Genomic DNA, 13,163 nt, shown 5'->3' with positions numbered 1-13,163 from the left:
CCTTCCTTCCTTCCTTCCTCCTTTCCTTCCTTGTCCCTCCCTCCTTCCCTACCTCCCTCCCTTTCTTCCTTTCTTTTTTTCTCTCAACAGATATCCATTAGCTAATAGTTTAGGTTTTGAGAATGCTGAATTGAACATGAGAGACACAGCCCTACCTTCATGGAACTCATATTCTAAGTGGGGGAGACAAAAACAAATGAAAAATTCAAATAGTGAGAGGTGCTCTGAGTATAATAAAGCAGGACGAGGGGTTAGAGACTGACTGCCTCAGTGGGGGTGGGGCGGGGCAATATTAGAGTGGCCAGGGAGTGCATGTTGAAGATGAAATCTGAGCAAACACAGAGATAAGGGGGAGGCTGTCATGTGTGATCTGGGCTGGAGGGGTACATGGAGGCAAAAGAAAGGGCAAGTCCAGAGGCCCCGAGGAAGCAGCAAGTAGCTTACTTAACACGTCCACAAAATAAGGGCGGTCGGCCAGTGTGGTGGGTGTCACTGAAGGGAAGGCGATGGCAGGGAAGGTAAGGAGAGGCAGATAATGAGGAAAAGGTGAAGGACCTGTAGGTCAGATAAGGAGTTTGGATTTTATTCTCAGTTCAGTTGGAACTGGCTGAGCAGGAGAAAGATGTGACTAATTTTTACAGAATTTTCTGTGGAGGTAGGCAGAGACCGGATATTCTAGGTGGAAACCCTTTCTGGTTGCCCTCAACCCTCTGTGATATCCTGACTGTCCTGCAGCCCAGAACCCATCACTGGGCTCTAGGATGTTGGGGTTCTTGGGGAGGACACAAGCCTATACTGTGACTCAAGGGGAGCCATTCCTAGCGAGGTCCCTGGACTAAGCATTTGGCCTCACACCGGTGCCATAGTGGCAAGACCAGCACCTGTGACATGGGGAAGTGGTGCTCCCAAGGAGCTTGGACACTCAACCAGGTCCTGTCAGCTCAGAGACTTCTGGGGCCGGCCACATACCAGGTGGGGAGTGGTGTCCTGGTGTGGGAGCGAGCAGGGGGCATGCCTATGTGGTGAGGACCCATCTGGTCACTAAGGGCTGCTTACCCTCAGCTGTGTCCACAGATCCTCACTCCTACCCCCACCCCTGGCCTTTCTTACCACACCTCTCCCTCTCTCTTACGGATGCGATCTCCTAGCTCCCTGAACTGCCATCACTGCGTGTGAGAGCCTTAGGGTCCCTCCTCCGGGAGGAGAGGGACACTGGCAGAGGGAAAACACACGAATTCCTTCCCCAGAAGAGGAGGCAAATATTTGAGTGATGTTGATTATTTTCCTGATATCCCGTAACTGAAATACTGTAATATAAAATTAAATACCACTTACGGAGCACCTGGGTGGGTCAGGCGGTTGAGAGCCCAACTCTTGATCTCGGCTCAGGTCATGATCCAGGGTCATGGGATCAAGCCCCGCGTCAGGCTCTGCCCTGATCATGGTGCCTGCTTCAGATTCTCTCTGCCCCTCTCCCCTGCTTGCGCTCTCTCGCTCGAAGATAAACAGTAATTGAGAAATAATCATAAAATAAAGTAGATTTTTAAAAAAGATTTTAACTACTACTTAGACACTGACTCGAAGACAATACATGTTATATGAAATGGGAATGAGAGAGGAAAGAAAACAAGGACATTTGCTCGATATGTGTATATTATGTATATGTATACATACGTCCATACGTGTATGTGTATACACACCAGTGTATTCATAACAGGTAAGGAGGAAATAATCATAATTACAGTCCCTGTTTCTATAATTGGTCCCATGGTAGTAGCAGGTAGTTAGTTATAACTGCTCGTTCTGTATTCCCTCTGCTTTCATCAAGAACCTCAGCTGGTTGTGATTCTTTACCCCGCAGAATGCCACCAGCTTTCATTCCCGAAGGATCTAGGCCATGAGTCATCCTGGCTGGATTGGGTTGTTGTAGTTTGCCATCGGCCTTAATCACGGAGCCTCGTATTATGAAGAGGGGCCCTGAAGGATGTCCCTCTTTTCACACATAGTCCTCACCTCCACTGTGGAGTCTGGTTTCTCCTTGGAAGTCTGGATCAGTCACCCCAGCCAGCCCCCCGTTGACTCCCTTCTTGGCCTGTTGACTCCAAGACACGAGGAGCCCGTGGTGGCAGTCCTGAGTTCCAGGTCAGGGGAATCACTGTCATGTGTCCCAGTAGAAGTGCTCCTTCCTTGGAGCTAAGGCCTCCGGTTAGGCCAGCAGAGCAAAAAAGTTGTGGGAGCAGGAGACAAAATTTATTTTGCTAGGGGTAACTAACAGCGCTAGAGGGAATGGTGAGTGGCGCCACTCCCATTTCCGGCCCTTGATTCCTGAACTGGGAATCCTGACTCTACGAGAAATAGTACCACAGACTGGATGCCCAGATTCAGAGCATCCACAGCCTTCTAGAGAACCTTGCCCCAGATCTGCAAGGTACGGCCACCTGGCTGGTGCTGTAATTGAGACTTCAAAAGGCCACTCCACCAGCCCGTGAAGCCAGCTGCTTCAGTGCGGCGGAGAAAATGCACCACGGAAGCCGCAGATGTGGCCTGCATGAGCACTGTCCCTGGGAAGGAGCCAGGCCGAGGGCCTACTTCCTTTGGAACTGATCGCCTCATGTCCTGGGCCCCACAATGCCCAACGTGACTTGATTGCTCTATTTGATAAATCCTGGAGGGTGTGGTGCTCTGTGGGCTTTCTCTTTTCAGAGGTGTTTCTGAGCACCTGAGAGCGGGAACTGTGTCTTATGTCCGGAATAAGTGCCTAACAGAAAGGCTGGAATCTATTAGGTGTCATGGACAATGAGCCCTAGATGAATTTTGTCAATCTGGTCATAGCTTCGCTCGCCCAAACCTCTGAATTCAAACACAGCAGTAAACTCAAGACACAAGAACAAACCCTGTGTTAAATTCTTTCGATCTATTAAGAATATTTTGGGGCACCTGGGTGGCTCAGTTGGTCAGGCGACGGACTTCGGCTCAGGTCACGATCTTGCAGTTTGTGGGTTCGAGCCCCGCGTCGGGCTGTGTGCTGACACCTCGGAGCCTGGAGCCTGCTTCGGATTCTGTGTGTCTCTCTCTCTCTGTCCCTCCCTGCTCGTGCTGTCTCAAAAACAAAGAATATTTTAACATGGCTCTTTCAATCACCCACATTCAGGTACTGATCTCACTACCATCGGTGTGTTTGGAAGTATCTTTCTGAGTTCCAGTGGAGCTCAGTGGCTCCAGTGGCTCCAACCACTTTGTAACTGAAGCGGAAACTACACTCAGGGAGAAGTGACTTCCGTTCTCCACTGCAAGTCAGGGCAGATCAGATCCCAGGGCCTGGCTCTGTGACCTCGCTCACCTTCACCCAGACCCAAGTCCAGTTGTCTCCACCACCTAACCTCTGTGAGCCCTCAGAAAGGTTCTCGTTTCCCATTCCGGTCCCTCTGGCTCTGTGAGCTAGAATGCTCTGGCTCTGTGCCGGAAAGCCTGCAAAGAAATTCAGTTGCAGGCAGTTTAGGGAGAGGCTGGGTTTTTTTGTTTTTCATTTTATGTCCTAAAAGTACCTTCCCGGCAATCCACGTTTAATGATACCTGGGAGTATTGGCAGTGATGAAGTTTGGAGATGTAACAGAGGAACGGGGAGCGGCTTGGGTTCAGAATTAGCGAGTTGAACTTTCGTGCAGGCTACAGGGGCTTGTTTTCTCTGTAGCAAATTCTTTGTAAGTCATACCCACAAGGACTTTCACCCACATCACTTCTTTTGCCGAGTGTGCGCATCCTGTGACTAACCCCTGATGCCTGCAAGGTGGCAGAAAGCGGCCTGGAGCCCAGACTACCGGGAGTAAGCCTGTGAGCCCGCCTTGGCCCAGGTTCTATCCCTGTGCCTCATCCGTGGCTCCTGCTCTGCCCCCAGGCGTCTCACCCATCTTTACCTTCAGGGTCCTGCATTGCCGAGGACCTTGCTGTGGCCCTGGTACCCTCCATGAGAAGCGTCTGCTGTCGCCTGTGGGAGAGAATCGCCCTGCAGAAACCCTACGTCCTCGGAGCCAACATAGTGCCCAGGGGTCTGGAAGAAATCAGCGTCTGGACTGACGGCGTGCCCTCAGATGTTAGCACCTGCCAGGGTTTGAAAACTGGTTCTGAGGCTTGGTTAAACCCAAAGGAGGATGTCCATTTTTTTCAGAGTCTCAAGGAGAGGGCTCCGTGTAATACGACCCAAGCAGAATTAAGCACCAGGAAAAAGTTTCTCATTCAGAGATGCTGTGTTTCCCTTTGAGCCTAGGGTGCTGGGAAGCTTAGTCTAAACCTAGTTTCCAGATGCTTTTATTTTTCCATCCCAAGCATCTGGCACAACATCCCTTCTTGTTCAACTGGCAACATGCCTTTTTCTCTATTACTCTTAACTCTCCTTCTTATACTGCAATAGAATATTACAAGTTTACTCGCCCCAAGTCCCCAAGTGACTACTACACAAATTTAAGTAATTTAAGTACATGACCAACAACAAAAATGCCAGAGGCAGAGAGGATTATTTTTCTCTTGCATATTTATTCAAAAGTACAGAAATATGTGGTACCTAACATGATGTAAACATGATTTGAACCTGACTTGAATAATGACTTCTACCAAGAAAGAAATACCGCGAATGAAGATTTTTGTGCCAAGTCCAGGTCTTTTGGTTACGTCACAGAATCACGGTGGCAGGGGGTTCGAGTTGGCATTCAAGTTACATTCTTCACAACACCGGATGCTGGGATAGGACCCATTGGTGGAGTCTGTGGTCATCGTGACTGTGGCCTCATTATTATTGATGGTCAGAGCCAAATATGCCTTTGAACATCTTACGAAAGGACATACACAGAGCATGAGATTAGAATTTTTCTTCTCCATCCATTTGTCACAATTGTCGGGGGTACCTGGGAAGTTTAGGGCTGGAGCCAATCAAATGCATGCCACCAGCCCCAAACTAGAGTTCTCTGGCCCTGTCCCAAGTTCCTGTCTAACCCCTCCTCTCCTAGGATTGTTAGAAATGTAAAATCAGGTTGCAGCAAATAAGGGAGAGTGAACTACAAGCGTGGGTCACCCAGCGGACCGCTGCAGGCCCATCAAGTGCAGAGCATGATCGGGAAGGTGCCACAGAGGGCCACCCCCCAGGTTCTGGAATTTAGCTTCTAGCTCACAGGCTTAACTTCCCTAGGATGGGAACAGCACTGCTTCTGAGGACCCATCTCTCCCCCATTGGAAGATTCCTCTCTCCCAAAGTTAGTTATCTTTAGTCTGATCTACACTCCGTTGTGTGGGTGTGCCCCAGAATCTTCATACAGCTCAGCTCCCCCACAATCCTACAGGCCCACCTCCTTGTCCCCTAGGCCAAGCACAGTGAATGAGACAACACAGTGAGAGGTCCCCCAACGCAGGTAAGAGAGTGAGAGAACACTGTGAGAGGTTCAGCCTATCCTCTTGAGTCTAAGACCCAGACTTGTCAGAGCCTCCCCCACAGTCTGCAGTGTCTGGGACAGAGGGAGGGCCCGGCCAACGTGCTGAATAACCTGGCTGAGGGTCACACTGAGAGGGTAGGTGAAGCAAAGCAGCACCCAGCCACCCAGCCGAGAACATTCTACTTATGAGCTCACAGCCCTAAGCCAGAAGGGGAAAAAAACCAAGGTTCTACACTCACCTGCCTTTGCCTTTTCCAACCCACTTGCCCTTCCTGGCCTCACCCAGGGTGGGGCCACAGGGCAAGGAATGACCTTGCTCAAGCAGAGAGCCCCAGGTATCCTATTTGAGGGGGTATTTTTCACTCTTACCCACATCACTCACTTCAATGCGTTGGCTACTTTGTAGTAAAGACAGATGACAACAGCCATCAGCACAAATGTGACAATCAGTAAGCCGCCACCAAGGGCGATGATAATCTTGAGGCCAAGCATCTCACACACACCTGGGCAGAGAAGTGCGGGTGAGCAGTGAACGTGGCTTCCCTCCCCACACACCCACCTAGCACACACTTCCTTCGGCGGGGGAATCATGAGCCCCAAACCACAAAGCCTTACATGTGTAAAACATGCAGGAATCTTCCCGGGGAGGCCTAAGAGAACAGGCTGACCGAGAGGGGAAAGGGTTTATTTGTGGATGAAACGCAACTGAAATGCAAAGTCCAGAGAGAAGGAAATCGGGAGAGAAAATGGGAAGAATTTCTCCCTTTCACAGGCCCTCTCTTGAGCAGGTAGTTTTACTCCCAAACACCTGGGTCTCGTGAACTATGTTCCCTGATACAGTCAGGAGTGACCCCGTGCTGTTCATCAAGTTTAAAACTTGCCATTTCTGAGAATGACTAGGGAGATGTCTGTTTTCTTTCTTCCCCAAATATCATGCTGAGCAATGCTGAGAATACGCAAACCCACACTGTAAATAATATGTTTTAAGGAGGAAAAGGTCTTAATTCTCCCACTCCGATGGTCATCTTACGGTTTAAGGAGATTCTAGGAGCCCTTGTCCCTCATTCTGTCTCTTGAGGACACCACAGGCCCTTTGGCCTTTTTTTCTGCTAAATACTGCCAGGGAGAGGTGTCTGGGATCAGCAAGTTGCTTAACACTCTGAACTTGGGGAACAGGGAGGCAAGAAAGAAGCCTAAATAATTTTAAGTGCTGAACATACTTACGACAATTAACCTGTCCAGATCTGGATGAGGCCAACTAGTAAAAAAAAAAAAAAAAAAAAAAAAAAAAAAAAAAAAAAGTTAAATTTAGGGAAGACGATATTTTATGAAACCTGTAATTTGAGAAAGAAGGATCAAATCATCCTTGCTAGGAGGAATTAAGATCCAAGGTTGAAGAACCCACTTTAGAAGCGCAGCCACCGTCCAGCCCCATGTCCTATGCCACAGGCATGTGACATCGACTCTCGGGATACCAGCTCTTCACGGAGTTCTGAATTCTGTTGTATGTGTGGGTACATGTTAGCACCCAGGAAATAGAAACACCATTTTGAGCCATTTAATTCTAAGTCTTTCCCTTTTCAGGTCTTACTTCCCTCACACTGATTTTCAGGATTTGACTGCTCCTCAAAAGCAGGTTTAAGATTTCAATTAAAAAAAAATAAAAAGATAGAAATACAGGGAGGCTTGGGGCACCTGGGTGGTTCAGTCGGTTAGATGTCTGACTCTTGATCTTGGCTCAGGTCATGATCTCACGGTTCATGGGATTGAGCCCCGAGTCAGGCTCTGTGCTGACAGTGTGGAGCCTGCTTAGCATTCTCTCTCTCCCCGTCTTTCTGCCCCTCCCCTGCTCGCACACAAGTGCACGCACACACAATCTCTCTCAAAATAAACAAACATTTTTTAAAAAAGATATGGGGAGGCTACAAACCTTTTTACACTTCAAAGTTCAGTTATAGAAGACTGGTTGACTTTATGCTATAGCTACACAATGAAATAACATAATGCCATTTACTAGGATTCAAGTATATGCTCATTGACATTGGAAGATGTTCACACTTGATTGGTGAGATACAAGGGTCACAAAAATGAAAAGTTGAATAGGACACCTGTTGTAGTCAGCTGTGTATGACAGAGGCCCACAGCCAGCCAATCTAGTAACATTAAGAGGAGACTCTGGGTGCAGACGAGACGGCTTGGACTTGTTTCTCCCTGCCTCTCTATCTGAAGTATAACTGTAACCCCTGGAAAAAAACCAAGAGTCAAAGAAGAACTCTGCAAGTTGGAAAGGAGAAGGCCAACGGGGTAGGGACCCCGGGGCCTGGAAGAGCAACACAACAGCGGAACAGAAACAGGTGATCCAGGCCGGTGTCTTCCAACTCTGAATCTGGCGACAGAAGGTGGCGCCAGTGGGTGTGCTGCTGTGGGATTTAATGCAAGACAAGTGAACATCCTCAAGCTAGCGCCGCCACAGTGGTAAGGTGCGTGGTGTGGCAGCCCCAACTGACAGTAAAAGGTCAGGGGAAGTGACCTGCTTCCTCACTGGTCCCAAGACTCCGCTCTTCTGGGGGACACTGGGATGGCCAGTTGACAGCCCAAAGGGGATCCACCATAAGAAGCATCTTTGTCCCTGTGGGCCAGATTCCCTCCTCCCACTTAGATCTACCAGATGGCGCTAGCCTGGGGAGTCTTCTGCCCCTTCTGGCAGCACTGTCAGGGACCTGGGGGCCCCAGTGACACTACAGAAACTGAACAGATCAAAACAGCACTGCAAAGCCTCTGGACATTAAATTGTCATTAGAACGTCGCCCCACAAAAGTAGACCAGGACCTGCATGCTAAATCGAAGCAGGGTGACTGCCTGATAAAATTAAAGATCTAAGTAGTACTTAGCCAAAACAGCCAGGATCAATGGAAAATCACCCGTAGGACCAAGAGACCGAGAAGTAACACCTGAATGAGAGAGGATCGTAAACTGATGCTATCAGCAAGATGAATCACATGTTGGAGTTATCCAAAAAGGATTTAAAGCAGACATCATAAAAAAGCTTCAACAATCAGTAACAAATCTTCTTGAAACAATCAAAATATAGAAATCTCAGCAAAGAAATGGAAGTTATAACAAAAGAACTAGGTGGAAATTACAGAACTGAAATGTACATTAACAGAAATTCAAAGAAAAAAGCAAAAAGCCTCACTGGATCGACTCACTAGCGGATGGAGATGCCAGGACCAAATCAGTGAACTTAGGACACAGCAAGAAATGTACCCGGTCTGAACAAAAATTTGACAAAACCTCAGGGACCTGTGGGGCCATGACAAAAGATCCAAAATTTATGTCATCAGGGTCTCAGAAGGAGAGGAGAAAGGATGGGGCTGGGTTTCCGAAGAAATAATAGCGAAACACTTGTCAAATCTGGCAAAAGACACAGATTCAAGAAGCTGAGAAAAGTCCAAACAGGATAAAGTCAAGAAAATCCATGGCAAGACACATTGGAATTAAACTTACAAAAACTAAAGACAGAGAAACAAACTTGAAAGCAGCGAGAGAGAAACAACACACTGCCTACAGGGGAACACACCAATTCAAACGATGGACTTCTCATCTGTAACCTCAGATGTAGCACATGACATTTCTCAAGCACTGAATGAGAAGAACTTCAAATTCTATACCCAGCAAAACTCCCCTTAAGGAATGGACAGGGGGTAGGAGAGATGTTCTCAGATGAAGAAAAAGAATTTGTTCCAAACAGATCTACCCCTTAAAGAATGCTTAAGAGAAAAATAAAGTGAAAATCACTGAGCAAGTGATGGGGATGGAGAGGAGTAATTTAGGGAGGATCATCAAGAAAGGCCTTTCTGAGGAGGCGATATTTCAGGAGAGGCCTGGAAAAAGGGAGAGGGCAAGCTGAGGAAGTGCATTCCAGGCAAAGAAAATACTGAGGACAGACTCCTGAGACTGTAATGGGTTTGGTGTGCTCAAGGAACAAGACAAAGGCTGTTGGGGTAGAGTGGGATGCGTGCAGGGGAGTGGCAGGAGGAGACCAGTCAGAAAGATTAGCCAAGGATACAATTTGGTGGGGGTTTAAAGCCCTAGTGAAAAGCCTAGACTTTTTCTTTTGCTAGTTACAGAACATTTTTGCAGTGTGTCGGGGTTTTAGGAAAGAACCCACGTAAGCTGGCTACAGAGCCTGTGCTTTTAGACATAGACCAATGGTTCTCAAAACGAGCGGGCTTCCACGCCAGCTGGAGGGCTTCAGGAAATGCAATGGGTAGCCCCACCCTCAGAGTTTCTGATTCAGTATGAAGTGGGGTCCAAGAATCTGCATTTTAGTAAGTTCCAAGGTAATGCTTGATGCTGTGGTTAGCTGAACTAGACTTGAGAACCACTGCTCAACATGATTGTGACTTCCCTTCTGCACTTAAGACATGATATAGAAGAGGGACTTCAAAATTGCCCGAATAGTAATGATATTAAGAACCATGTGTGTCGGGGCACCTGGGTGGCTCAGTAGGTTAAGCGTCCAACTTTGGCTTAGGTCAAGATCTCACAGTTCATGGGTTTGAGCCCCGCGCTGGGCTCTGTGCTGACAGCTCGGAGCCTGGCGCCTGCTTCAGATTCTGTGTCTCCCTCTCTCTCTGCCCCTCCCCTGCTTGCACTCTGTCTCTCTCAAAGTAAATAAACATTAACACACACACACACACACACACACACACGTGTCATTCTTACTGTTTAAGAAGACAAAAAGAGAACACGGTAGAGAAAGGGAAAGAAGAATTTAACATTTGCCATATAACATCTTCTATATACCAGGGGCGTCATGTTCAGAATATTATAAACCTTATCCCATAGCATGAAGGAGGCTGTGAGATCTCCCCTTTTACGGAAGAGAAAACAGGTCAAGAAAAAGGCAGAATCACTCATCCAATGTTACACAGCAGGTGAGGGACTAAGGCTGAAGGAGACTTCAGATCTGCTCACCCTGGTGTATTTTCCTCTAAGCCATCTTGAAAATATGTCTTCCAAGGGCATTTGGAGAAACACTGTCAAAATGGTAGAAAACCATGTAAAAGATGCTACGTTTGCTTTACCTTGACAGAGGTGGCCATTAAAGAAGAGCTGTTCCTTTTCACAGCCTTGGATTTCAAATGTCAAAGGGAATCAACTCGAAGTAGGAAGATCCCACCCCACAATCCACACAGGCCTGGGGAACAGGAGAGGTGGATTCCAGGCCCACCTTCTTCCCATAACTTGTCAAAATTGTTGGCAAAGCCATTCAGCTCCCTGGACCCATTTCAAGACAGTGGGCGCTGTGTGGTTTGACAATGGTGGCGGTGGCGGCAGCTGCTAGTCTTTGAGACGTTTCAACGTAAACAGACACATCACGCGTTGTAAATTGCGATAACGTAAGCAGGCGGTCCCTCTGCTGGTGGCTCATCTCCAGCTACACGTGTACTCTCTTCACAGTTTTCATCCCCATGGAAAGTGTGAAAGTGCAAACATTAACATTTTTGATGGAAACTCTATCAACAGGTCTCTGCTAGGGAAAGTCTGCAGGAAAAATAACTACGCTCCATTTGTCATTTCATGGTTCAGAAATTCTGACTCTCAAGAAGTCAAAGTTGCCTGAATCTTGCCCTCCTTCTCTTCTGGAACCCCTGGTTCTCATTTAAACATAAACTTTCAGGAGCATCTCCTAGATACACAAGGCTAACACAGACACCTGCCCTGGGTGTTTGAAATCGTGAGTCTGTTTCTTCAGAGACAGCCATTCATTAAAGCAGGGGTTCTCTGACTCGTGTGCATAAAAATCACCCGGAGAGCTTGTGAAATCTAATTCCTGGGTCCCACCACAGATTCTGATTCACTGGTTCTGGCATGGAGCCCATGACTTTGCCTTTCTAACCAGCTCCCATATGAGGCAGATGGACGGGGCTGATCGGACAGCTACGTGTTGAAGTGTATTGTGTGACAGACTGAAGCAGACTCTCCAGGTTCAGCCTGTTTCATAAAGACCCTGAGATCTTTTGAAATGCCTACTCCTCCCTGCAATGCCATCTCAGTCCCTGAAATGTCTGCTCCTCCCTCCGGTCTCATTCATAAGATCTGCGTTGGGACTGGAGAAACTTCAAGTTTGACAGCTTCCCTAAGCGATTCTAACGAAGACTGGAGAGCAAATGATGAGAAATATGGACCTAATTTCTTAGGCAGTCAGATGTTACGTGGTTCTGCATTCACAGCACCCAGATTCCACTGCAACCCAAAGCAGAATGCCAAGAAACTCTGCAAGTGGGTTCAAGAGCAAAGCTCCACTCTGGTTTGCTTTCCAAGGCCCAGAGTTGAGGATGCCACCCTCCTCTTAAACTGCTGAATCCTTGGTGTGGGCGGATCTCCAGAGTGGAGCAGTCAAGGCCCGAAGGCCCGAAGCCAGACCCGGGCCACCTTTTCGGGCCTTACCTCTAGCCACTACCTGACCTGCATCCTAGGCTTCAGCCGGCCTACACCATTTTACACCCCCTAGAAGGAGCCTTCGTGTTGGCTGTCTGTGTTTCACTTGTCCGGCTGCTTGCTTACTTACTGGGGAGGGGAGGGGAGGGACCGAGGGTGTCTTCACAAAGGCTGCATCCGAGCTGAGCTGTGAACCACAGTGTAGGGTAGGGAGAGGTGGGAAGCAGGGGAGGAGGGCTCCCGTGTGCTGGCACCAACAGTCTGAGAAGCCACGGGAGGGAAGGACAGTCGGGAACAGTAGGTCAGGCGGAGGTGGCTGATGAGGCTGGAAAGCTAGGCTGGGGCCAAATGAGGAGGAGCCTCAAACACTTGACTCTGCGGCCACACCTGAAGATGAGTGACAGGGCCGCAGCCCTGCACCGAAAAGACTGACAATCCAGTGATATGGGATGGAAACCTCCACGCACCCCCATGGGGAGGAGGGAGATAGAAAAACACTCCAAGTGGTAAAAATGTGCAAATGAAAAGACATAACCCTCACCTTGATTTAATTTCTTGATCACCACACATCCCCTGCAGCTACTTTAAACCGCAGCAGGCCTGTGAAGGTGCGTTTGCTCGTTCTGACTTCGCACATTTGGCTTTTACAGGTGGAGAAAAGTTACAAGGAGAAAAAGACTTCACAGAGACTTTGTAAATACTATGTATGGTCTCCTGCTTCTGTTGAGCAAATTCTGGCAGTATTTTCTTAGGAAATAACAATAAAGCAATTATTACAGAAAAACATACTCATGTACAGCAATTTACAAATGTAAGAAAATCAGTATCTGTGAATATCTAATTATATATATATATATATATATATATATATATATATATATATAGTGCAGCTTAGGCCTTCATTAACATGGAAAAACTGAGAAATGGAAAATCAGGAATTAAAGCTCTTCTAAATTACTTCTAGTACCATAATCATGAATATTGTATTATTGGAATCATTTTATAAGACATACTTGGTGTTTTAATTGTAACTCTATTGAGATTTCCCAGCCAAAGAACAGACTGCAACTATCAGAAGCTGCCTAATTGTTAACGAAAGGGTTTGGCTTTAAGTGACACACCCTTCTCCTGAGAGCAGGAGGAAATGCTGTTTGGGGCGCCTGGGTGGCTTAGTTGGTTAAGCCTCTGACTTCAGCTCAGGTCATGATCTCGCGGTTCATGAGTTCGAGCCCCGCATCGGATGGCTCTGCTGACAGCTCAGAGCCTGGAGCCTGCTTCAGATTCTGTGTCTCCCTC

General features: G+C 47.7%; 1 protein-coding gene across 2 annotated transcripts; it reads right to left on the bottom strand.

The window, feature by feature from the left end:
* Window positions 1–4,510: 4,510 nt before the first annotated feature.
* Window positions 4,511–13,112, bottom strand: LOC122493339 (protein FAM24A-like). Of its 2 annotated transcripts, none has more exons than XR_006299868.1 (4): window positions 12,409–13,112; window positions 6,645–6,678; window positions 5,803–5,923; window positions 4,511–4,822 (listed from the first exon to the last, which is right to left on the bottom strand). XR_006299868.1 is itself a non-coding variant. In XM_043597777.1 (4 exons), the coding sequence occupies exons 1-4, from the start codon at window positions 6,853–6,855 to the stop codon at window positions 4,675–4,677; spliced, it is 333 nt and encodes a 110-aa protein (XP_043453712.1). In that variant the 5' UTR covers window positions 6,856–7,119; the 3' UTR covers window positions 4,511–4,674. The 2 variants fall into 2 exon arrangements, 1 of the variants encoding a protein (XP_043453712.1); XM_043597777.1 differs by lacking the exon at window positions 12,409–13,112 and adding an exon at window positions 6,826–7,119.
* Between the last annotated feature and the right edge of the window lie 51 nt (window positions 13,113–13,163).

This window comes from Prionailurus bengalensis, chromosome D2 (assembly GCF_016509475.1).
Source record: "Prionailurus bengalensis isolate Pbe53 chromosome D2, Fcat_Pben_1.1_paternal_pri, whole genome shotgun sequence".
Lineage (NCBI taxonomy): Eukaryota > Metazoa > Chordata > Mammalia > Carnivora > Felidae > Prionailurus > Prionailurus bengalensis.
Note: the sequence above shows the minus strand (reverse complement) of the source record. Positions and strands in the feature narration are given on the sequence as shown.